The following is a 25,278-nucleotide window of genomic DNA, read 5'->3' as shown; positions in this document are numbered from 1 at the left end:
CAAAGCTCTCTCCCTATGAAATGCCAAGCAGTTTAACTCTCAAGTTTCTGTAGCCTTAGACAAGAAAATTACTTTTTAAATAATACTACAGGGGTGATGTTCCCCAGGCAAAGACAGGAAATCCATAGTTAGGACTGACATTCCAGCCTGACATACCCACTGTGCCTTGTACCCACCAGGGCTCACAGCAGCAGGGGGGACTGGGACTCAGATTTGTTGTAATAGCAGGTCCTGGTGGGGCAGCTGAAGGGTAAAGGTTCAGCTGTAGTTCTTCTGTCCTACTTGACCTCTTTTATTCTTGCACTTTTTCAATTCTGGGTCATTTTCACACTCTTTTTCTCAGGTAAGGACAACTTCTGTGTTAAAGAAGGGCTCAGGGCATTAGAACATGAAGTTCTTCCTCCCTTTGAGTTGATCACGTTAATCTAATCTAATCTACATTGTCTTTGGCAAAAGGTTGCCAAAATAAGGTGTTTCTTGAGACTGCTACAAAAAGATGCACAATCAGACCTGTCCTGGTCATTTAGCATGCCTGTAGTTGTGACTTTGACAAAGAAGGTAGAGCCGCCAGCTCAGTTAGCCACAGGGAACCAGCTGATCATTGATAACATACGGTGTTGGGAAACAAAGTCTCTGGATTATTTAACTTTTCCACATATAAAACCACCTCCATTTTCCAAAGCTTTTTCTTTAGCATTTTCCACAAACTCTAAGTTCCCTCATAAATGTCAAATCCTGGAACTGATTAAGTCCCTAGTGTTAATTCTGCCTACTTAAAGCAAAAACATTGCATGTCCAGACTTACAGGCTACTCTATTGGGATGTAGATGTAAAAAGCTGCTTAACCAAGAAACTGTAATATTCCTGAAAGAATTTACTATCTCTGTTTAAAAGTTGATTTTTTGAAACATGATACACTGTATGTATGCCTATTTTAATAAACAGACGCTAAAGCATTTCATTAGAGTTTATGGAAAAAAAAAATATTGAATTTTGAACATAGTAAACTCACAAACTGTCAGTATGCTGAAGCTCCAAAAGTTTACCCCCCAAATATTGTCACTAAGTTCTTTGTTCCCTTGCACCTTCATGAGAAAAATGAGGTTTTATTTAGTTCTTCATTTCTAGAAAAACACAACGCTAGCAGAAAATCCCTACACTGGAGGAACAGGGAAGATGGACCTTTACCATGATCACAGCATCTTAGAAAATAGCTTTCTTGCGTGACCCCATTGTTTCTGAGGTCCCAATGAAATGCTGTCTCACACTGCTTCACTATTTAGTCAGTACCAAGTTTTCATCATTGTCTCTGGAATTAATTTTCTCCCTCGGTCAGCTGGAACCCAAGTTTGATGACCTTCCAGTCACTCCGCAGACTTCATTTTGCTTATAAGCTTTTTTTCTGGGAAAATACATACAAACAGTCCCAAACTGCAGCTCTTTCAACATACACTTCAATCGGGGTCCCAAATTGTATGTTTTATCTTTTCATTTCAGTCCTCGTGTTCAGTGCATTTGAATGCAACTCAAAATAAAGAATCATACGTAAGCAATACTGTAAAGACTCGCTAGGATACACAGGGACCAGTAGCCAACTGTCATCAATTATGCTGACATTTCCCCCAGTGTGGAATGTGTCCTAATACTGAGCAATTGTATGTTAACAATCCCATATGTATTGTTACTCATGGTAACTCTACTGAGTCGAACCATTACTATGATAGCATTTAATAATGTCATTTTTAATTGCGAGCTGTCTCAATCCTTTTGTGGAAGGAAAATGGTGTTATATTCACATAAAAATAACCAGCACAAAGCTACTCTTGTTGCTTTTCTTTAAATGGAGAGAAAAAGTTGTGCTCCCAAACTGAGACCTTGGATGCCAAGTTGCAGCCTGGAGCATATTTTTATGGCTGAGTTTTAAACCCCTGAAAATGGGGTTTTGTAATTGAAAAGGGAGAGATGATGAATGTGCCACTGTATTTAATTAGATGTCTTTAACCCCCTCCCTGACACTTGCATTGCCACAAAAGATGGTGTGCCAAATCTTCCCTCTTATCTGCCTCCTGTGATCCTCTGGATCATTGCAGGGTCAGCAAGAGGACATATTTTATTAGCAATAATGAGCTTGAGACAGGAAAAGAAAATCTTTCTTATTGATTTATTGTGTCCTAAATTGGATTTATTTGAGCAGTTTGGTTTTGGTTATTCATGGTGAAGGTTTTCCATCTCCCATGACCTGTGAATGGTCCTGGGGGAACTTAATGAAGATGACTGTGACCTAGATCTCTGCTCTGTACCCATCTAGAAGATCTTACAGTTGTGGTGCCTCAAGACACATTCCCTACCCTTTTACCTTCCTCTTTGTTATTTCTTTAGTTTCTGAGATTGCCCATTTCATGAAGAATCTAACCTTGTCCTCAGGGTCCAACCTGGGACCTACTGAAGGTGGATGCAGAGCTCTGTGCCATCCCTCCCTTGGGAGTCCCCACTGTGGCACACAGGAGGAAGAGGAGCAAATGTCATGCTGAGAGCAACCAGCCCAAAAGTGCTGCAGTTTTCTCCACATATTCTGAAGATCTCCTGTTTCTCTGAGGCACTCCCCACCTCAACCCCATGACACCTACATAAAGCAGGATAATCACCCCATGTCCACTTTGTTCATCTGAACTGGAAAAAAAAAAGAAAAAAACACCCTACTGCAATCCCTGCATTGGAAATTCTGGTTTCAGAAAGCAGCGGAAGGCAATTAGTGTGACTGCTCTGGTGCTTTCTGGTTTTCATCCTCATCAATCAGTAGTGCTTTAAATTTGTTTGGTTCCTTTTCTGCCACCAGAAATTGCATGGGGAAGGAGAGGAACAGCTGAGTGAATGTGTAATTTGGACTGGGACTTGAAGCAACCCTTCCCTGTAACTAGTCAACAGCAATATTGACACTTCAAATACCATGACTGGCTTCTTAGAAGGCACTGAAATGACTGGAGCACTTAACACATGTTTTTAGACTCTCTTTTAGGAAACTGACCTCCACCTCTTCATCACTTACAGCTAGTTTAGAAAATAAAAGTTCTCTTAGCAACCATAACTTCTAGATCTAGAGAGGAAATGGAGATTGAAAAAAAGTTAAAGTCATTCTTCAGCCACTTAGTTCCTTCCACTCACTTTAGGGAACATACATCACTGTCTTGTGAGATAAAATATTTAGTGCAATTGTCATTCAATAGTGTCCACATCCTTACAGAACCATTCCTAGCACTGCCATTGTTTGTGTTTTAATTGAACTACCTAGACACCATCAGCTCTTCTGCAGTGAGACATTGTGCAGTGCTCAGCAGGCAAGTATCTACACACTCACAAAATGATTAATAGAGAAGCCAATAATTTGATAAGTGATAAGTGTTCTCTCTCCTGCCCCAGAGTTGCTTACTTCAATTCAGGGCTAGGATTATCAACAAAGAAAGCAAGGGAAGTGTAACAGAAGCTGACTCCTGCTGATGCTTTTGTGTCTGTTGTAAATAATTACATGACCTCATGAACCATCAGGCTGAATCCTTCACCAAACACACAGGGTTAAAGTGCTCTGCACTTCACAGCAGCAGTGAATTGGGCTCCCCCAACTCACTTTTCTATGTTTTAATTTCAGTTTTATACCTTCCCTTCAGATCCATACTAGCTTTTATTAATTTTTTTCTTTCTCCAAAGCTGTTCCTGTGTCCTTGGGTATGAAGGGGAGAGGTGTGAAATAAACCCAGATGACTGCGAAGATAATGACTGCGAGAATAACTCTACATGTGTGGATGGCATCAACAACTATGTCTGCCTCTGCCCTCCTAATTATACAGGTAAGAGTCACAACCAAAGAAGAAGAGGGATCCATGAGGAGCCCCTTCAATCCCTGAAGGGAAGCATCCGAAAGCACATGTCCTTTATCCATTAATGTATAATATGCTAAAGATCTAGACCCATTTTAAAGCAACCTGGATATCTTGCTGTAAAGGTGTTAGTTCTACCAATATTGCAGTACAAGTGTTCACAAACATGTCCCCTTTTCTAAGCCAAAGTTCTGATGGTTCGTTGAAAAATACACTAAAAAATACTAAAGTGTCAGAGAAATTTGTACTTCTGCATGCACATTCTCTAAATGTATTTCAGAAATATTCCTAGTACTGAGTTGAGTCTCATATACATCTATTTTGACTCTTGGAAAATAAAAATAGTTCCTGTTTAAATTGTGGTAAGAAAACAGGTTTTGGGGCATAGCTTTCACCTGAGATCTCAGAGGTCAGCAATTATGAAATAACAGGAGGCTGATAATGTGCTGTTTCAATTCATTATCTGCATTTCACAAGTGGAGAAGCAAAGGCTGTCAGAAGCTGTAGGCTCAGTTGTAGTGTTCAGGGGGTACTGGTGGCAGCCAGCCCAGCTCAGCAGACCTGCAGTCACCTGCTAAGTCCATGGTGACAGAGGTTGGTAACTGAGTTAGAAATAGAATAAGGATCTCCAGCATCCATCCTGCATTTCAGGTAAATTTCTTCCTAAACCTTCTGCAAATGCAGAAACCCTCCTAACTGGAATCTAAAAATGCTTTTTCACAAGTCATTACTGGAGCACACACACCATTGACTCATTCAAATGGTGTTAGCAGGACCTTCCTGGCTCAGCATGGAGCCGTAAGGAAACACCTGCAATAGTTCCTACTTCCATCCTTTGAAATGGGTTTATTACCTTCTAAGCATGGAGAAGTAATGAAGGGCATCTTGTAACTGGAATATATTACATGTCAGGGGATTTAATGAGGATCAAGCTTGAGTGGCTGAGTAAGGCAGGAGGAAAGCTTCTAGAATTTCCAAACTCTTAAAATATATTTGTGGCTGATACAGAGGAGGCCCATGTAAATCTTTAGCTGAGAAAAGCCTTACGACTTGAATATACATTTATTGGAGGCCTAAAATGATCTTTCTGCCAAAAACTCAAAAACTTCAGCTTAGCAGAGTAAGGAGTTTTGCTTATAGGATGTTGAGCCCATTGTGCTTACTTGTGCACTATTTATGTGAGCTATTCTTGAGAGGTTCCCAACAAAACTATACTAGGAGGCAGAGTCTTTACATTTACAAGAGGAAATCTGTTTTCCCAGCCAAGAAAAGACATATCCAGTAAGGAACTGAATCCAGTATATATGCAAATGTGCTTTCCTCTTCACAGGCATGTTGCAGATTATTTTTTTTTTTTTTCCAGACAAGGTAAGAAATAACTAGACTGGGATTTCTTCTCAAATGGCAGTCTGGAGAAGGGCCAGAGAACTCACATGATACTTTAGAATCAGTTTTGAAATATTTTTAATCAACTTCCAGCTTCTCTTTTTTTTTTTTTTTTTTAACCTGAACATTGTCTGTGCTGATGCCTATTAGTAGGAATTTGTCAGTTACTAGACCCCAGTCCTGCGGTGTAGGGGACACACAGTTTTGTGTCTACCACATGATCAGCACTTGCTATCACAGGGCAGGCAATAGCTTTGCCTACAGTTGAAACAGAATTATTTTTTTTAAGATGAGCAGGAAATACTTCTGGAAAATATGAATCATAAGTGAAAAAGTTTGCAAAAATGTAGGCGTGGCTTAAATTAGAAAACTGAAGGGTTACAATAGTTCATGCTGCTTAAAAACAGGAAGAGTGTAGTGAACTATTATAAAGGAATTGCCTTAACCTGCTTTACCTTGAATTTTGGAGGGGATATTTCATCAAACCTGATGAGTCACCTGGAAGGACCCAATTCAGCGCAGCTGGCTGGGCTGAAATGTCCCTCAGAGGTACACCTGGCCCTCTCAGAACAGAAAGGCAGGGAACAGCATAACAGGGCAGGAAGGATTGAACTCATCATCCAAAGAAAGGTCACATACAAGTCAAGCAAATCTGAGCCATGGTTTTGTAAGAGTTGAATGCAAGCACAAGAAATTGGAGTTTGAGGTCTCCGGTGACATCCAGGGTATCTCTCTATATATTCTCTTTAAGTAAATCTTTTTATACTGAAGCAATACCTGAAGCTACTATGGCAGTATCAAAAAAAAAAAAAAAAAAAAAAAAAAAAAAAAGGTACAGATTACTTTAATATTGTGTTGAATATGCAAATAACAGTGAGTGCTAACTTCTCAGAGGAAGTGGGTCACTGCCTCACAGGCATTGGGATCCACAGGCAGGTTGTGTGTCTAGCAGGACAGAAAATGTAGGTAATATCTCCTTTTGTTCTGCCCAAATATTGTATTTGGTTCTGTTGTTCAGAACCCAAGGAGCAAGCTGTTGGTTATAGATACCCAGCTCAGCTACTGCAGATTCTTTTTCTCAGCTGTAGAAACAGGCAGGCTCTTGCAGCACTGCCAAGGAGGTAGTCTGGGTCCCTCATCACTCATGTGCTCTTGGATGGCATCATACTGGTAGAGACTGCAGTGATGTTACACACTGCATGCATGACATAAATGTATGTTGTAACACAAAAAATAGTCTGGATGCAGGGAGGAAGAAGGTTCAAGAGTGTGTATGTGTGTTGTTCTGTAAGGAACACTTAGGATCCCCCTTGATTTAGTTGACTAATGGTTAAATCATTATAGTAAATCTTATGGTTGTAAATGAAACACAAGTTAAAAATGGATGTGTTGGAAATGCTGCCTATTGACAGAGTTGCAGTATCCAGGGCTTGGTTTTTTCCATACCTCAGTATTTTCCTGCTTTATCTACTGTCTGCCTAGTTTCACTCAGTGCAGCCTTTTTAGGAAACAATATCTCAAATAATGATCCATAAATTTCACTTTCATTGGTTGAAGTAAGGAAGGCCAAAGATCTTTCTTCAATTAGAGACTTTTTGCAGTGTTTTTCTTTTCTTTATTTCTTTCACAGTCTTTTCCCCCACTCAAAGTAGATGAGAAATGGCCAATTTGCTAAGTGACTGCTGAGGGAAAGAATTTCCCACACTTCAGCCCCATTTCACTTTTGTTTAAAAAAAAAAAAACAAAAAAAACCACACTGAAAACCAACCCACACTCACACAGGAACTGCCTTCCTGTATCCTTTCCATCTAATAACTTTTAGACCATGTGGAAATACAAGTGGATTTTATGAAATAGGTAAACATAAGTTAAAGAAGACAGACAGAGGGAGGGTGGGCATGTAGCTGATTGCCAGAAACAAGTTTCAAGCCCTTACCTACACCACCAGGTTTCTTCACCATTCTTCATGTCAATATTTTTAATGTTTGCTGGATATATTTACATAACCAAACCAATATTCATACTATGTATCAGTCCTGGTGGCTTTTATTGTCAGCCGATGTCTTATTTTTCTCTCCCCAGCTGTTGTTGTTTGTTTTGTGGTTTTTGTTTTATCCTGAAGATACATTATAAACATGGACTTCCTCCAGGATAGTTGTGTACCCAAAGCCCAGCCAGCTCTAAAGCTTGAGCAGTCTGTGGACTGGCTGGCAACCTGGTCAGACCCCTTGGTGGATTAGAGCTCCTCCTCACAGCTCTGTAGGCTTTCCTGCTCTTCAAAAAGAAACATGTATAGGAACATTGAAAGAGGAAGCTGTATGAATTAGCTCCCTCACCCCCATTCTTTTCCTTATTGTATTTTTCTAGTTTTTATCTTTTAGGCTTTGATATGGTCTGTCTCCAGCTATCAATATATATCTCCCACTGTCTCCCTAGCTTTGTGGTTTAGAGGTGCAGGACAAAATACACTTTTCCCTTCCACTCCTTTTTTCTATTCACTGCTCTTGAAAGCCATCTCTGTTTTGTTAGAGTTCTAGTTTCAAATATGGAATTTCATGCTTCCAAAAAGATCCTTTCCTCGGTCTCACTGTCCTTTGTGCTCTCACTTAAGAGGTGTCCAAACATATGTAAAGGACCAAATGAGCTGTGCCAAACATGTACTATGTACTTTGAATGTTTTCATTCTTTACTTGCTTGTTTATTTTGTTTGTTTGCTGTGACTTTTCCTTCCTCCTATCTTTTTTATTGTAGCCAGAAGCAGAAATATGTAGCACTTACACAAACGCACACAAAAATCAGGAAAGATTTCCACTTTTGCTGAGGTTCCTAAAAAGCCTCAGCAGATAGCAACACCTCTTTGTTCTAAAACCTAAAAGAATAACTTGGTGGCTTCTACTGCTGAAAATAGGTCTTTTCTAAAATACATGGCATCCCATGGCAGGGAGAGGGAAGAGCAAGTGTTTTAAAATAGTTTTTTTCCCTGGGAAAAAGCTGCAAGAAGTTTGTCTCACAGAAAAAAGTCTCTCCCAAAAAAGAAAAAAGCCTCTCCAAAAAAAAAAAAAAAAAAAAAAAAAAAAAAAAAAAAGAACTAGAAACTATTTCTGGGTTTATGTGTTTGGAAGAGAAGCCTAAGATCTATTTTACCTTAGGGGACCTTGTGGTGTCCTGCAGTAGATGGTATCTGAGAGTTTTGCAGTTATGCTACTTTTAGACAGAACACTATTCCCTGTTAGTGATTATGGTCCCTTTTTCTAGTGTATCCGACTGTGGTAGTGCTGGCCAAAGCCAACCACTAAGCAAGCCAAACAACTCTGGAAAAAAGTTGTGTGGTGACTTGTGGCTGACACTCTGTGCTGGAGCTCTCCAGCCCCTTTCCCATCGCGTTGTGAGGCTCATTTGCAGCAATCCCAAAATGGGCACCAGTGACGGCTGGATGGCACTGAAGTGGATCATTGCCCTGAAGTGGATCATTGCCCTACAGGCTGGTTTTTCCCCCTTGAGAATTTGTAACTATATATCTGATATAAGAACAGGAAGTTTTCAGGAAGCCTGGTTAAGCCTTGTGGACTGGACTGCCTAACAAACACTGAAGGCTTCAACAAGTATGTAACTTTCAGCCTCTTTTAAGACTTTGGAATTTTACCCATAATTTCCTTGATACAAACAGAGAAAATTGTGGTCAAAGTTTGGTGTAGTTTCCTCGCTTTATTTGAAGGCATTCTGCCTTACATGGAAGTTTCTCAGTTCTAGTTACTTGGCACATGTGAAGTGTGTTTGCTTTCTGTGCAAAAAATAAAGAGGCACCCACATTTCCCACTTGAATAATTATCAATGAGAAGTGCTGGAAGAGTTGCAAGTTTTTATCTTTGTTCAAGAGCCTGAGCCCACAAGCACTGTTTTATTCAGACAGAACCACATGTCATTGCTATCAGATTGGACTTTCTTATCTCATTGTACTGGGACTGAAGAAGGAAATAGCACAGGAACCAGCAGTGCTGCAGCCTGTCTTTAGTCCTATCATGTTGGAGCTCTCAGCTCCAGGATTTCTTCTGGTCAGGTTCCTATTTGTAAAATGCAATGTGTCATGTCTGGAGAACCAGATATACTGGATAATTAATCTTTGTTCATCAGAACCACAGTATGTCTCCAAGAAAATATAATCTCAGCTACTACTGTCTTAAAGGGTGGGTGGAATGAATATCATCTGCAAAGAGGAGTCATGATTCATTAACCCCAATCTGCAAAGACACATCTCCAAGGCTTAGAAGTGAAGCACAAGTCCATTATGTACTTGCTTGCAGGCAAGAGGTGCATGCTGCACAGTTAATAAAGCTGGGAGGAGCTGAGCCCACCTATGGACAGTCAGTGTGTTCAGCACTCCAGCACCACCCTGCAGCCCATGGAGAAGAACACAGTGAAGCAGGTTGTCCCCCTGCTGCCCGTGAAGGACCACTTCAGAAAAGCAGATATCCACACTGCAGCCTCTGAAGGACCCTGTGCTGGAGCAGGTGGATATACCCTGAAATAACCTGAAGCCCATGGAGATCCCACACAAGGAGCAGGCTTCTGGCAGGAGTTGCAGCCCATGGGGATAAGCCCATGTGAGCAGATTTTCTGGCAGGAGCTGTGTCCCTCCAGTCTGTTCCTGAAGAACTGTATCCTATGCAAAAGACTCATGCTGGAGCAGTTTTTGAAGAATCTGCAGCCTGTGGGAAGGACCCATGCTAGAGAAGTTAATAAAGGACTGTATCCCATGGGAGGGAGCCCATGCTGGAGTAGGGAAACAATAGGAGGAGAAAGGAGTGGCAGAGACAAAGCATTAGGAATGGACAAGAACGCCCATTCCCCATCCCACCATTCAGATAGATGTGAGTCTACAGTGTGTGCAGTGTCCCATCTGCCCACCCTGAAGGGATGGCTCAGAAAATGTGTGGCATCCCGGATGTGACTGGAGGCACTAGTTTGTGAATAACCAAACTGATCCCTAATAGATTCCAGACAAATCACATAACTGGAAAACATCCATATGAAGTAATACAGCTTAAAATATGTAGGGGGTCCAGAAAAATTAGGACCTATTCCAGACACAGTGGTTCTGAGGGCTAATGCTATATGCAGGTTGCCACCTTATAAGAGCACAGGAAATTGTCTGGTTTAGTTATGTGCTGTTGTGGCATTTGTGATGTCGAGTATGATTTTTTGGTACTTTGTCAGTGCATAGAACTGGAACATATTCCTTCTTCAAGATTCATAAACAGCGAAAGCATCGTTATTCCTCTACCCATATCTTGTTGTTTAATCAGTTATCTCTTTGCTTAACCACAAGGTGAGAGATAATTGCTCCTTAATTCTGAAGAACAAGCCACTTTGGGAATCTCAATGTAGAGTCTAACTTCAGGTTCCCACTTAACAGGCCAAAGCCCGATATATGAAACCTAATTTATGAGTCCTTAAAGCATTAACACACAACAAAAAGCATAAAGTAAATTTTAGTTTTTTCCCTACTAAGTATTGTGGGCAATGTTTGTCAAGCAAGAGCAAACTTCATTAATGATACAGAAAGAGAATTCTGCTACAGTGCATTCCAGGTCATTTCTTTCATGTTTTGGTATCTAACATGGCAGCCAAGTGCATTTGCTAATGAAGGATTTTCACAGAGTTTCTCTTTTCTTCATTGCAAGTTGAAACAGTATAGAAGTCAGAAGTTGTTGGTTTTTTTTTTATTTTCTAAGATGAGTCTCCAATCTTTTTCATCAAATATCAACAACATTCCTAACTAAATTATTTTCTTGGAGGAACATCCTATGTCTGTTCCACCCAACTATTTTCAGTATTCTCCTGAAATTTCCCACTGACAGAGTTCTTATTAATAACTTCAAAGAGAAAGGGGGGAAAAAATTCAAAAAACATTTCATTTGAGACAAGTTATTAGATATAAAATGAGTAATCTCTTATGAGAAAAACATTACATTATTTTTTTACTAGCAGTAAAGAGAAGAGTTCCATTCTGATTTACCTGGCAAAGTTCAGAAAATTGCAACATACTATTTAACCACTCAAATATATATCCCCTCCCTGTGCAGCCTGTAAAAGTTTTCCCTGTGGATAAAGGCCAGGCATTCTTAATCTTTTCTTCACTGTAAGCACTTTCCTTTTCTCAAGTAATATTGTGAAATTCTTTACACCATTTTTGCTTTTAGTCTTCCAGGCCCTAGAAATGCTTCGCTCACATTAAGGATGTGAATATTTTCTATGTTGCTTTATCAGTTATTTCATGAGTACTCTGAATGAGAGAAGAAAGTATCACCCAACCAGCCTATGAAACAGATGAAAATTCATCAGTCTCATTGGTTGCAAATGGGTGGTCTAGATTGTCTTTCCAGCACTGCAGTTTTACTTACAGATAAATAAGTAAAATACTATTACTGCATCCAATCTCTCTCTTACTGATTAAGGAGAAATAGTATAACTTGGATTCTGGTTTTAAAAGTCTAATGTGGCATGAAATAAATAGCTCTCATGACAGCACGGAACGGAAAAAAAAAAGGATGATTATTAAACTGTCTGTAAAAGTCATCTTTACTGCTCTATTGTTGTTTTGGCTTCGTTCTGAGATGTGTGGAAGGATACAGAAAAGCCTGTTTCTTGGCAGCTATTCGTAAGTAGTGAGTCCTGTGAAAAGTTAATGTGGGAAGGCCCATGAAAATGATTATTTTGCTGAAAAAATAAGACCAGGAAAATGTTGCATGATACAAAAAAAAAAAAAAAAAAAAAAAGTGTTGCTGTGTTTGTTTTTTTAAAGCAATGAGCAATGCTGGTGAAGGGGACAAGGGAAGTAGTTTCACAGGGGCAGAATACCTTTTCTATTGTTTTGGGATTTTGCATGAGCAGCAATGGGAGATCCACCTGTTACTGTTCCACCTGCCATTACAACTTGGTTCTAATCTGAAAGTTACATTTTTTGTGGCAGATCAGACTGCTTCCTTCATCTGTCTAATGCTTCCTTCTCCTAAACAAGCATGAATTACCAGCACACTACCACCAGCCTTAAGAAGTGCACGCAGAGCTGAGGATGTGCCTATCTTGCTGAAGGTACCCTACTCTTACACCTCAGTCTACAGCCCAGAGACCATTATTGACCTAATATCTCTGGCTTCTATGACAAGAAAAATCTGATGACATGGTGGTTTTCCTCTTGTAAACCTGGCATAGTCTTAACCTGCTCTTCATTGGAGTGCAGTCCATGTTGATCTGTTCTCTTCTGCTTTGATGAAAGAGATCAAGAGTGCTGTGATGAAGCAAAAATCATTTTTGGGTTTAGGAATGTTTATTAAAGAAATATAAGTCTACCTTTAATATAACCACTTCAGAAACCCTTGTGTGCCCAAATTGGAGCTCTGATTTGAGAACACTTAGGAGAGAAGAACACGGGGAGGCTGGATTGTCTTCTACCTTAGGGAAAGCATTGCACTGAAGTTTTCTGTAGTTTTCACATGATCAAATATCTTCCGCAAAGAGAATCACTGCTGCTCAAAGTTGGCCTAAGATTAACGTCCAGTTTGGTTTTAAGTTCACATAGCTATCCAATGAGAAATTTGGACTAGACCTTTAATTGCTGCACAGAGAAGCAGCCCTGTGTCACTCCAAAAAGAAAGAGGATCAGATTTTTCCTCTGATACTGACGTTAAATTTTTCACTCTCAGGTCTGAGGGCAAATTTTTTGGCTCAGATATTTTCTGAGTGAGTAAAGCATGAGAAAGTCTTTGTGTAGCTGATGCCTTGGGTTTTGCTTTTCAGAAAGTGCTTTATTTCTCTGGCATGTTTTCTGCAACATCTAGTTAACACTGGTGGAGCCTGAAATAATGTATCAAGAATAATTTTCTTCTTGAGATGAGGCTGCTCTTGTTGCAAGGCATTCCCAAGTGAGCTCCCTAATGAGTGATAGATGGGAAAAATAACAGGAAGGATCCTGAAGCGTTCCAAGTTTTGCATGAAAAATGATACGGTTTTTGGATGCTATGTTTGGTACCTAGCCTAGAATTCTCCTACATTTTGATAGTGGTGCCTTCAGAACGACACAGTGAGTCATAATATTTGACATTTGGGGAGATTTTTACTGGATCGCTAAGCACTTGTCAAGACTTTTGAGAAGAATACTTTAAGAAGAATCATTATTTCCTCTGAGGGTTTGTGAAAATGTTCATGTTATTTTAAAGCCTGTTTCCTTTTCTTCAAAACAAACAAAAAGAAACTTCAAAAGCATGTATTGACCATTTTTAGTGAAAGGATAGTTGAAAGCATCTATCCACATTGTGTTCAGCTATTAAATGATTAAATAGTCTTCCAGAAATATTTCCAGCTTTAGATCACTGAGTTCTTTTAATGTGAGCAGCCAGTTGTGGGTTTTTTATGTTTATTTTCATATAAGATTCATAGGACACAAGGGACATGGGGAATACCAAGGCAACAAACAGTTGTCCAGACATAGGAGCAAGTTCTGACCTGCTGGTGTTCATGTCTGCCCAGAGGTCAAGGGTTGGTGGGCTGTGGATTTGGGCATTGCTTAGTAAGCAGACCTACCTCCAGTTCTGCCACCTCAAAAATGAGTCAACAGCTGTGCCCAGTGACCATTGTGTTCATATTTGTAAGTCTTGAACGTCTCTAGTTGCTTTTGAGGAGTAACAAACTACAATGGCAAACCTCAGTTCCAGTGAGTGATCTGTTTCTCTGGTTCTCATGGATTTGCAGCATTCAATTTCATTGGTGTGTCCTCCTTCCTCAGCTGGATATATTCATTACATTTGTCCAAGATTTTTCCAGGGCTGTAAAGGGACTTGGTAGCATTTAATAGTGGCGGCTTCCTGGGATTCCTTGGCTCCAGATAGAATTGGTTGTCTTATGAACTGATCCTATGAACAATAAACTGTCCACTGCAGGTTGCCATGCTGGACTTCTCTGGTATTGCCAAACCCAGCCCACTAAAAGGGTATGTATGGCACATGAGCACAGGGTGTATGTTGGTAGTACCCTCTGTCATGCCTCCAGGGCTTGTATTCTTGCTCCACTTTCTCACTTACGCTTTACAGCTCTCAAAAGCAGATACATTAAATGTTCCATGCTTGAAACAAACAACAATGGAGTAATTTTTGCCAATGTGCATTATACTTCCATTCTAATATGAAGAGTCAAATAAAGAGCTACGTAGCTTGTACCGTAGAGAGGCTGGAGATGTGGGAGAAAAAATCTGAAAGGGTGAGCTGGGGGTGTTAACAACTTAAACCACACCTGTTACCATCAGAGTCATCCTTAAAATTGTGCTCTCAGTCACCCCTGCCAGATTACAAGACTAATAAAAGACAGACAGATCTGATTTGCAGTTTCCATCTGAATGGTGATCTTTGCTCAGCTCATGTTCTCAGTTGTTCCTCTGTGTCCACTAGAGTCAGAAGTGTAAGGATTTTTGAAAATGGAGTTTCTCCCAAGGCAGGTGGAGCAGCAGATTCATGAATATACATAGCCAGCCCACCAGTGCCTCCCACATTATCCTTTTTTCCACACTGTCCACATGGCTTGTTGCTCATGTGATGGTATGTATTGTGTATGGGCACACAAAATATCCACAACCTTGAAACTCTGCAGATGTGGCCTTCTGATATGGCTGCAGAGGGGACTTTGGGACTGTAGCTTTTGGGAGTTTCAGTGTTGAGAGCACCTGACCTTTGCTTTCCCTTCAATGCTTTGGGAAGTGTGGGGTAGGTTTCTGTTGGTTTCTTGGGAAGGCAAAGGTTTCTGTGGTCTTTGGCTGCATCTCAAATCCTGGGTTACTGAAGTGTAACCTAATAATTTAGGACTCAGAGAAGGGTGGTATTTAAATAAACTATCTGGTTTTGAACATTCTAGGACTATTAATTATTAAAATTTATCCAAATCCAGGGAGGTGCATGGCATGTAATACACCATACCTAGAAACAGCTGAGCTGAGCTTACATATGATGATATTTTTTCTGAAAAGACATCATCTCCTGTGAGCACAATAGAGCTAGTACTTTTCTTATAAATAGTGAATGTTTTATAATTGCATGCAGTCCTAAAGCTGGTTCCTATTATTGAAAGTCACAGAGGTTTTGGGGGGAGGGTTTGTGGGTTGTTGTTCTTTTCCAGAATTATGTCCAATCACCTTCTTTGGCAGAGTTTTAACTACAACAAAAATATGTTTCCGTGTGAAAATGTTACGGTCTAATGAGTAACTTCACTTTTGTGTCACTTTCTTGCTTTGATATAAGAGGTTCTGGGTCAGGAACTGCCCATTTGATCCTTAGTCTGTCTCCAAGTGGAGTTCGTATGTCAGTACTTTTTATACCAACCTTTCAAATTCATGTGATAGAAATAGCCCAGTCACTGTAGGTCAGAGAAGCCCAATTTAATGGAGTCTCACGTGCACTCACAAGCAATATGGTCACTTCCAGCTGAACGACAGAGCTGTCTCCATTTAGGAAGACTGGCCATTCCTGAACATCACAGTAAAGCTGCTTCAGGATTGTCCAAGTTGTGATACAGCTTTATTGCTTTTTCTTTTGTCTCAGGTGAACTGTGTGATGAGGTGATTAACCACTGTGTTCCTGAGCTAAATCCGTGTCAACATGAGTCCAAATGTCTTCCCCTTGACAAAGGAACCAGGTAAGCACGAGTGTATGTTGGTCTCCACACACTGGGTAGATCCATTCATTGGCTTGGCTAGGGTTGCCCTGGCAGTGAGTTCGGGGTAAAAACCATCCAAATGAATGCAAATAGTGCAAGACTATATACACTTGAGACCATATCACATTTTAATTTTAATGCAACCATACATACTTTTCTAGCTTTCTGTGCTTTACTTCAAGAAAATGGATGTACCCCCAGAGCAGAGAAATTATTCTGGAATAGAACACGGCAAAAGAAGTATCTCTAGAGCAGTTATTGCAAAGAATCTTATCCTGCATCAGAAACTAAGGATAGTTTCCTTATGTGTTACTTAGGGCATCCAGGTCAGGAGCTTTCTGTTGTATTCCATTTAAGCTGTTGTCTTCCAGGATGGGTGGCAGTCTCTGGCAAAGGCCACCCTTGGAACAGTGGGGCTCCCCTCCCCACATCCCTCACCTCAGCAGCAGGAAGCCAGTGAACACAACGGCTCCCACTCGGGAGCTGCCTTCCCTCAGTGCCTACAGACAGGAGCCCTGCTCGGCTCATGGTAGACTTTGTAAATACTCCTGTGTTTGCATTTGCCAACTGGGAATGGCACTGGCTGTTTCAGAGGGGCAAAGGGAAGCCTCACACTTCATCTGGCAGGAAAACATCTGGAGGTTTGGAGTGTTCTGAGAGACACATAGTGACATTCACCACTTGTCTGAAGAGGGAATTTCAGAGCAGTTTAGCAAATAGAAACAATCAATTAAAAAGTCAAGGTCTATGGAAAGCAAGTCAAGGAAATACCTTTGAATCAAAAAAGTAAGAAAGGAGAACAAATTCAAGAGAGTTCTGTGCAGCTGTGAAATGCGTTCTGCACTTTCCACTAAGACTGTTTTCACAGCCATAATGCAATTCTAGGGACTCCCCAGTTCCCTTCTGGGAGGGAGAGCTGGGGGCTGGTGAAGGACACCTTCACACAGCACACCCAGCAAGTCACAGGGGAGAGATGGTAGCACACTTTGGGCTTCCTAATAACCTGCAGTTAAGGTCAGATTGTGTCCTTTGAAGCAACCAGCATGTCAGAATAGTGTAAACTAATACACAGAACATTTCAGGACAGTTAGAAGAAAGTGAACCAAAATTTTAGAGAAGCTGGCTATCTCGAGGACAGCTGAATTTGTGCTAGACAGTCTGTACCACTCAAGCCTTTCTTTGGGGTAAAAAACCTCCAGACAGAAAGTTTCCAACTCTTGCAAAAAAATGAAGCCATTAAATTATTAGGACAGTTCCTGAAACGATGCACAGGGACTGGATAAGGAGGTGTGTACTGGTACATAAGTAGTCCCTGATGTTCTTTCCAGCTTTCATTCCTAGTTAATCCATCATTCAGCTAATCCAGTAGCTACATCATGTTATGAGGCAAAGGCTTGTAACTCAAATTACCTACTGTTACTAGATGTATGAAGGGATGAAGACATCTGTGATCCTGAATGGTTTTACCCTTGCTGGAAGTATTTTCTTATTTGCAACACAAAATAATTTGAGTAAATAAGACACTTTTTCTTGCTTGTTTGCTTGAAAAGTGTTCTTCACAGTGGGGCCATCAACCCTCAAGAGGAGCATAAATAACTACTTGTAATTATTTTCTACTACTGTTTGTTGTGTTATTCTTCTCACTATTCATAGAATGCTACACAAAAATAAAGAATTCCTTTACTTCTTCAGTCCCATTTTGCTTCCTAGCAGGCAAAAGGTGAGAGGTGAAGGACCTGCCCAGGCTTAAATGTAGATTTGTCCAAGTATTGCTTTTTCTTTGACACTTCAGTTGCACCAAAGCATTCAGAAATGGGCTGAGAACCCTCAGCAGCTTTTGCAGTGAAGTGTGGTTCCTGCTGTCTCCTCATTGAAAATAAAAATTTCCAGTCCTGGGCTGTTGCAGATCCCTTAAGCAGTTTGAGCCCCTGACCTGTGATGTGCCACACATTTAGCACATAAAGGTGCAGTATAATGCCACAAGCAGAACAAGTCAGGCACTAGCCCTTTGCTCTCCTCACAGAGGCAGGGAATATTGATGGCAGGATTCAGGCTTGTTCCTGAGCTGACCTTCCACCTGTCAGGTTTGTGCCCTGGGCATGTGAGTAGGGCACACCACTGAATGATATCATAGCAGCAAGGACACGAGTCAGTCTGCCTGTCCTACCTTCAGCTCTAATCAGTCTGCAACTCTGCAGAGGGAGGAAAAGATGGGAAAGATAGGAAAAAAAAAAAAGAAAAAAAAAAAAAGGAAGCCAAGTTATTTACTGATATTGGGAGGGAAATTCCATTCTGGCCGTGCAATAGAAGCCATGATTCACAGCTTTAATACAATAGACATTGAGTGCATGCAGATGCAAATCCCCTCAGACGGGCCAGCATTTTAAATACCACTAGACATGTTTTAAGACTCACTCTGATACTGGGAATGTTGCCATCACTACGAGGCTGTAGCAGGAAGCAGGATTTCAACTGTGCTGGTGTCAGATGATCACTGGGAAATGAGATAACTGATCTAATCACCTAAATTACTCTTTACCAGGACCTGAACATAAAAGTTTCTTTACTTCCTCCTTTATTTGTCATACTTTTTCTGATACTCAGTCTCTTGCTGGCACCATGTGGGATAGGGATGGAGCTTATGTGCCATTGTTCCCTGGTGGGGGAGACCTTGGGTTTCAAGGAGGAGGCTGGGTGAGGCTTGGGTGTGGCCGAGTTTCTCACTTGCTGCATTGCAGGCATGCATTTTTTGGTAGCTTCAACCCAGATGTGAGACACTAAGAGCTCAGAGATGACTGACCCAAAAGGAATTCCATGTTTCTAAAGGTAAAGCCAAGCTTGGAAGCAACCTGGACTATTTCAGTGTGTGCTTGGCGGCACAGAGCACTCTGCTTTCTAAGTTAAATTGCAGGTGGTTTTCCTCACTTCCAGCCTCCATATCTTTATTGTGCTGTTACTAGAAAAGAAGACTAGGTTTCTGTATGCCAGAAAACAAAATAAAAATAAAACATTTAACACAATTAAATTACTTCTAAAAAATAACTTCAGGAAAGGAGCGTGTTTTTCCATTCACTGTATTGATGTTGGAGCATGGTATAAATATACTTTATTATTCTAAAGCTTGGAATTATTACCTGACAGCTTAAAATGCTGATTTAATGCAGCCCTGAAGAGAAAAGTGGTGGTTCTGTCATTACTGAGATAGCCAATACACATCATAAAATTGATGCATAGCAGCCCTGAATAAGGAACTGCACATCGTTCATTATTACATCACTTTATATTAGGACTGCAGGGATCAATAAAAAGCAACAGGATTAATTGCTGCCAATTCCCCCCACGAAGTATTTTGATTGACAATATTTTCTTGCAGGTGTGACTAATGTGTTGCCAAATAAATGCTGCTCACTTCTTAAGGTTTGGGGAAGGAACAGTTTTTGGTTTTTTGCTCTGTTTTGTCATCTCGGTTATGTTAAGCAAAGTATTCCCTGAGCCACCAAGGTGTAAAAAAGCAATTCAGACATGCAGAGCTCAAACGTCAACCATCCTGTGGCTGCACAGGGTCATGATGGAGGCCACTCCTCTAGGGAGGATGGTAAAGGAAAGTTTGAGCACCTACATAATGTTATCCATCCTACAGCCTGGGGGTTAATTGGTTTTGCCCTATTTCCTCCTTTTTAGCCAGTCAAAAGCCATGTTTTGAAATGGAGACTGCAGGTCACGTTCTTCTCAGTGCTTCAGCTAGATGGCTGCTGAAGTTCTGGTGCTGTGGCAGCCATTCACTGGTCACCAGCAAACACAGGATGCACCATTGCACCCTGGCAAGTTTCCTCCAACTTCCTGCTTTGCACTGATGAGCTGGCGAGAGGTCAGAAGCTAAAATGCACTGTCCCTTGAAACCAGATTCAGCACAATGACTGCTGCCTGGAAAGTGGAAGTGTCTTTCTTCATCAGCTACCATGTGTCCAGTTCCTCTGAAGAGGTTTTCCACAAGGAACCTCCTCCTGAACTTACCCCACCAGGCTGCTGGCAGGGAGGAGGAGGCCAGCAGAATAGGTGGAGCAGTGGTTTCTCACCTAATGCTGCCTCCCTTACTTTGTGCTGTCTCTCCTCTTCCACCTCTTGGTGGCAAGCACAGTGTGTCCAGACAAGGGGCTCCAGCAAGAGCACAGACCTCTTTTTTATTGCTGAAGTTAACTGTGGCTTTTCCCTTGTTTTGGTTTAAGTGATCGCCTTTTGTTTTCCAGATGTGCAGTAACATCCAGCTGGGAGGAGTAAAACGTGTTTTATGGACTAAACCGTGTTCATGACTAAACATTGTCTACACTATAGATACAAAAAGAGGCTGTTCAGCAGTCCCAAAAGATCTGTTCCAAGTCAGAGACTTTGGGATGCATTTTCTATTGTCAGGTTATAAACTTCTACAGGGCTTATAATAGAAATGCTGATGCAGCCTGTGTACCACAAACTTGACAATTGTAAAAAATAAAATGCCATCATCTCCAGGGTTGGGGGCACCTGGTTGTGTTGCTCCTATGAATGGTGTTACCTCATAGCAGCAGGTACATGCTTCTCCTGAGTGTCACCACAGGGAAGGACAGGCTTCCAAGGCAACTGCTGTCATTGCAGCAAAGTTTGTTATGCTTTACAAATTAATAGCAAACAGGTGGTGGTCTCAAAACTGATGGACTTTTTCTTTAAATTTGCTGATTTGTATATGTTGCTTGCAGATTGCTTCCATTTGGAAGGTGGAACCTTTCTGTACTCTGGGTAGTTGCCCAAAGCCAACTTCAGACACTAGGTGCAGATGTTGGCAATGACATAGTCTGAGACATCAGAGCAACTGCACTTCCAGAATATTGCCCTCTGAGTCTGTAAGGTTAGGGAATATGTTGTCATCTTTAGCATAATGGAGAGGCCACTGTCTGATCACCCTTCTCCACCAACTTGGCTGAGGAAAAGCAGCAGTTTGGTATTGCTTTACTTGGCTTGAAGTTAAGCAGATTGCAGAAGCTCAGCTGCAGACAGACAGCAGGGACTTGAGCACTTCTGATGGCAGGAATTGTGCTTGATGCTTCCAGGAATAATTGCTAACACCTTTCCATCTCAAATCAGATTGGTGCTCAGCTGCCTGTGTGTGCTATTGTTGGGAATGTTGAAACAAGCTATTAACAGCAATCTCCTTGTGTTTCAGATGTGAGTGCTTACCGGGTTACAGTGGAAAACACTGTGAAACAGATGATGATGACTGTGTGGGCCATAAATGTCGCCATGGAGCTGCCTGCGTCGATGCAGTCAATGGCTACACCTGCGTCTGTCCTCAGGGCTTCAGGTATGTGAGAGTCAGCTCCTCTCCAGGCTGTCTTCTGTACTCAGTGTTGGAGCACCTTTCTTTAATTGCCTTTGTCCTCAGAGCTAATCAGCCTCTAAATACAGTATCAAACTGTCAATCCGACATGATCCTACACTCTGTGCTTCAAACGTTGTGGCTGAAGTGGGTCTTCATGAGTTAACTGAGTGCAGGGAATTGGCAATTTTTGTTTTGAAAACAGCAGTTTGCCTTGTGCTAAGTTTGCCTGCCTGCACCAGCCCTGCCTGGTAAAATGCTAGGAAATGCCCTTACATAAATGATATGGAAATAAACTCTGTGTATGCCAGAATGAGCAAAGGATAATAAAATTGCATATATGAACCCTCACACCTGGATGCAAGAAAACACAAGTTTGAAGATTTCATGCCAGTGTCTCTGTGCCTCTTGGTAGATGGGCTCAATATGATTTGGGCAGTACATTTCCAGTCTCTGATTCTGACAGCTGCCAATATATCTGACTCCTGGAAATCTCACTGTCTGTCAAAGATAAGTATGCTGCTCCAAATGGATTCACTAATCATTGCCTGGGGCTGGATACTGGCTTCCTTCCAGCTAAACCTTTTCTGTGTTTAAAATACACACATGAGACAAAGAAGGAGTACCTGAAAAGATCAGTCAAAGCAGAAATTGCATGAACACTTATATATCATTTTCTCTGCTTTGTATCTGCAATGGTTATCTCATTCTTCTTTCTTTCATCCTTGCAGGTTTGAGGGGTTTTTCCCTCTCAACACACATTTTTATTACAAAGCAGACAGGCTTTCCTGAATAGGCATTGATATATAACATGATGTCAGCCCGTGGTTTCACAGAATCAGACTTGTTATTTACAGGATATCAGATATCCTCTGAATTTCCAATTCATACCCTTTTCTCCATGTTTCATTCTCTGCTTCAATCCCTTTGATGTTCTCATGGATCTTGCAAATTGGCAAGGATAGCAAGTGGTTGTTCCACAGAGGAAGCCCAATGATATCTGTTAGAGCTGAGAAATGGGATTGCAAAACCATACCTGGAGTCAAGGGTGACTCAAGCCTGTCACGAGATGGTACTGACTGGGAGACTTTTGCTGTTGGTCCCCTCATTTTTCAGGAATGTCAGTACTAGGCAGTGACGAATGTGAGGTTTTTCTGACAGGAGGCAGAGCAGTGTTTGGCAGAGATATTTGGAGTTGTGACTCAGTTGAGTGAAGCAGCAGTGGTAGGTGGGACACTGGTCTGGGTTCCTTCCTGTGTACCAACCAGCTCTACTGGCAATTTGGGCAGTTCCCCAGGTTGGCTGATGTCACACCATGGACTTCAAGAGCAGAACCTGAAACATCTCACCCTGCTTCCTCTCTCAAATGGGGAAGTTTAATTCCACTAGAAGTCCTCCAAGAAGAAGCAACATCTTTCTACACAAAGATCCAAAACTCTACTAATAGCTTAGCCCAAAGGAGACTTGGGTGAGCACAGCAAACCTGCTGCCTGTCAACAGCAGAACCAAGATTAATTTGAGGTCTCCTGCATGTTGTGTTGGTTGGTTGGTTGGTTGGTTTCTTTTGCACTAGTCCATGCCACCTCCCTAAATAATTTCCTGTGCAAGATGCAAGAGAGCAAGTGCCTTTTAGGAGAAAAACATCCCAGTGGGCACTAACAGGCTCCCTCTGCCAAGGCAGAGAGCAAGCTGAAGCCCCTTGTGTTCTCCATGCAGAACAGGCCCTGATTTTGTTTGATTTCAGGAATAAAATATTATCTGTTCATTATTCTCTCCATGACTCCAGCCTTTTGTTATTTAAAGGCCTGCTGCTGTGAAGGGGGTATTTTTTGATATTTTTTGATATTTTTTCTCCCTATTAAGATTGCAACTACAAAGTTGGTGATTGACAGAGTTCAGCTTTCTGATGTTCAGGGTTACAGACTGAAGTGTTGAGGGAGCATGCCTCAGGCGCTGCACTGTGCAGCAAGGAGATGACTTTGCAAGTATTGGAAGAATGCAAGTGTTGATGAAAAGGGTGGTCTGACAAAGGTGACTAGGAGCCCTGAGATGATGATTAATAAAGGTTTTTTGGCCAAGTATCAAGAATCATTTCCCAGCAGTGAGTGTGCAGTGACCTCCCAGTTATCTGGAGCTGTTGTAACAAACCTGTATCAATGTTAAGGTTGTCACCATGCTGTACATCAAAGGCACCTGAGTCACACGTGTATGAGGATGCTAAAACTTACATCCTCATACATTGAACAAATGGCACTCTGGCAGTTCTTTGGGATGTAGTGCCTCATCTGTACCATGGCACACCTATGATGGCAGCCCCAGACAGCAATCATGCCAACCTGCACACACCTGTGCTCCTGTCTTGGCATTTCCTAGTCACTGCTCATGTGTAGCTGTGCTCCACGCAGCACCTTTCCTTACCACTCAGCAACTTTTTGCAATTACATAATACACTTCCTTCCTAAAAAGTTTTCAGTGTTTTCTTACCAAAATAACATTCATTTGCCCCCTACAGCTAAAAGCACTTTTGAGAATTTGTGACCCCCATTGGATGGAACCTGACTTATCAAATGTTCCCTCTAGCAATCATCCTCACAGTGGTGGCGTCCTGATAAATGTTGCTGTAGTGGCAAAGCACATACGAAGGCTGCTGAGCTTGATGCAAAGCACTGTTCCTCCATTGTGTAGATGCCTCAGGACTGCCTGCTGAGATAGTGTGCTGCAAGAAACTCAGCAGTGATTATTTAAATGAAGGAGATTGTACCAGGCAGAATGGACTTGGCCAAGCTATGCAAGTAAGGCTGTGCTCCACATTCCACTGCTGGGGAAATAAATAGTATTACTTATTTCTAAAAATATTTTTTCAAAAATATTCTAAAATAAAAAGGCCTTGACAGATATTGTTGCTAATTTAACTTGTAGTGACAGTAGTAGGATAGCTGCATTTCTAAAGCCACCCACTGGTGGGGTTTCACAGGAAGGAAGGGTTGTGCAGAAGCCACGCTGGGAGCACAGAGAATCTTTCAGAGCAGCACCAGGCACAGACAAGCTGGCTTCTTGCAACATTTGCTTTTTGTTAGTGGATGCTGTTGTGAGTCACATGGATTTTTTATTATTATTATTTTTAACTTCCATGAAATTAGAATTACATACACTGCCTTTCCTTCTGCTTTCTAGTTGTTGCTCACAGACAAAACAAGATGATTGTCATTAGCTAGAACAAAGCTAATGGGCTGGGTTAGCAATGCTCCTTTCTGCTAGTCACCTCTGGAAAACAAATTACACCTGACATCAGGCCAGGGGTGACAGCCATTTGTGGGGTCAACCCTAGTTTGATCCTGTTGCTGGCTCTCCTGATGTCTTTGTCAGCCAGCCATAAAGTCCTGCATTCACACTAAGTGAAACCAGGCTTTGAACAGGAAAGTGCTCCAACCAGACAGTCCACTTCCGTGCCTGGCTGGCAGTGAGGATGTGGCACTCATGTGTCCTCAGCTCATCAGCTCTGGCTGGCTGTGAATGCTGGGCTACTACAGTAACTAACTTAAATTGGCAAGAATTGCTTTCTGTGTATCTATTTTCCCATGAGGTTGTTGCTGGTTTTTAAGATTCCCTTGTTTTCTTGGAAAGGGGAATCCAAACCATCTCTTGGTGAGTGGTGCTATGCCCCCCAAGGTGCTGTGGCCACCCTCTGGAACTGGGTGACCTGCAGGGCTCTGCCAAGAAGCTGCAGTAGAGTCTTGCTCAGGAAGGGCAAGACTCTTAGTCTGTTCACAAAGAAATGTTCCCAAGAACAAATTTACTTTAAGAAACTTATCAAATTGAGCAAAGGCAACCATTTCCCCTATGCAGTTATTCCCCCACACTGTACTGCCGTGCTCCCATTTCAACTGCCATGGTGCTGACCCTGTACGTCTCCTCCAAATCCTTCTTGGAGCAAAGTAAATGGGGTTTATTGATTGCCAGCAGTCTTGCCTGCCA

The 25,278-nt window shown here is 41.5% G+C and overlaps 1 protein-coding gene across 3 annotated transcripts in view; it reads left to right on the top strand.

Annotated features, from left to right (window-relative positions):
- Positions 1-25,278, top strand: part of SLIT3 (slit guidance ligand 3) — a 481,507-nt gene that overhangs the window by 426,178 nt on the left and 30,051 nt on the right. For all 3 annotated transcript variants that reach the window (XM_051631304.1, XM_051631303.1, XM_051631305.1), the window contains 3 exons: positions 3,703-3,842; positions 15,842-15,935; positions 21,151-21,288. In XM_051631304.1, coding sequence (XP_051487264.1) covers positions 3,703-3,842; positions 15,842-15,935; positions 21,151-21,288 — 372 coding nt within the window. The remainder of the gene's footprint in view (positions 1-3,702; positions 3,843-15,841; positions 15,936-21,150; positions 21,289-25,278) is intronic.

This window comes from Apus apus, chromosome 13, assembly GCF_020740795.1.
Source record: "Apus apus isolate bApuApu2 chromosome 13, bApuApu2.pri.cur, whole genome shotgun sequence".
NCBI classification, from domain to species: domain Eukaryota; kingdom Metazoa; phylum Chordata; class Aves; order Apodiformes; family Apodidae; genus Apus; species Apus apus.
This window is presented reverse-complemented; position numbering and strand designations above follow the sequence as displayed.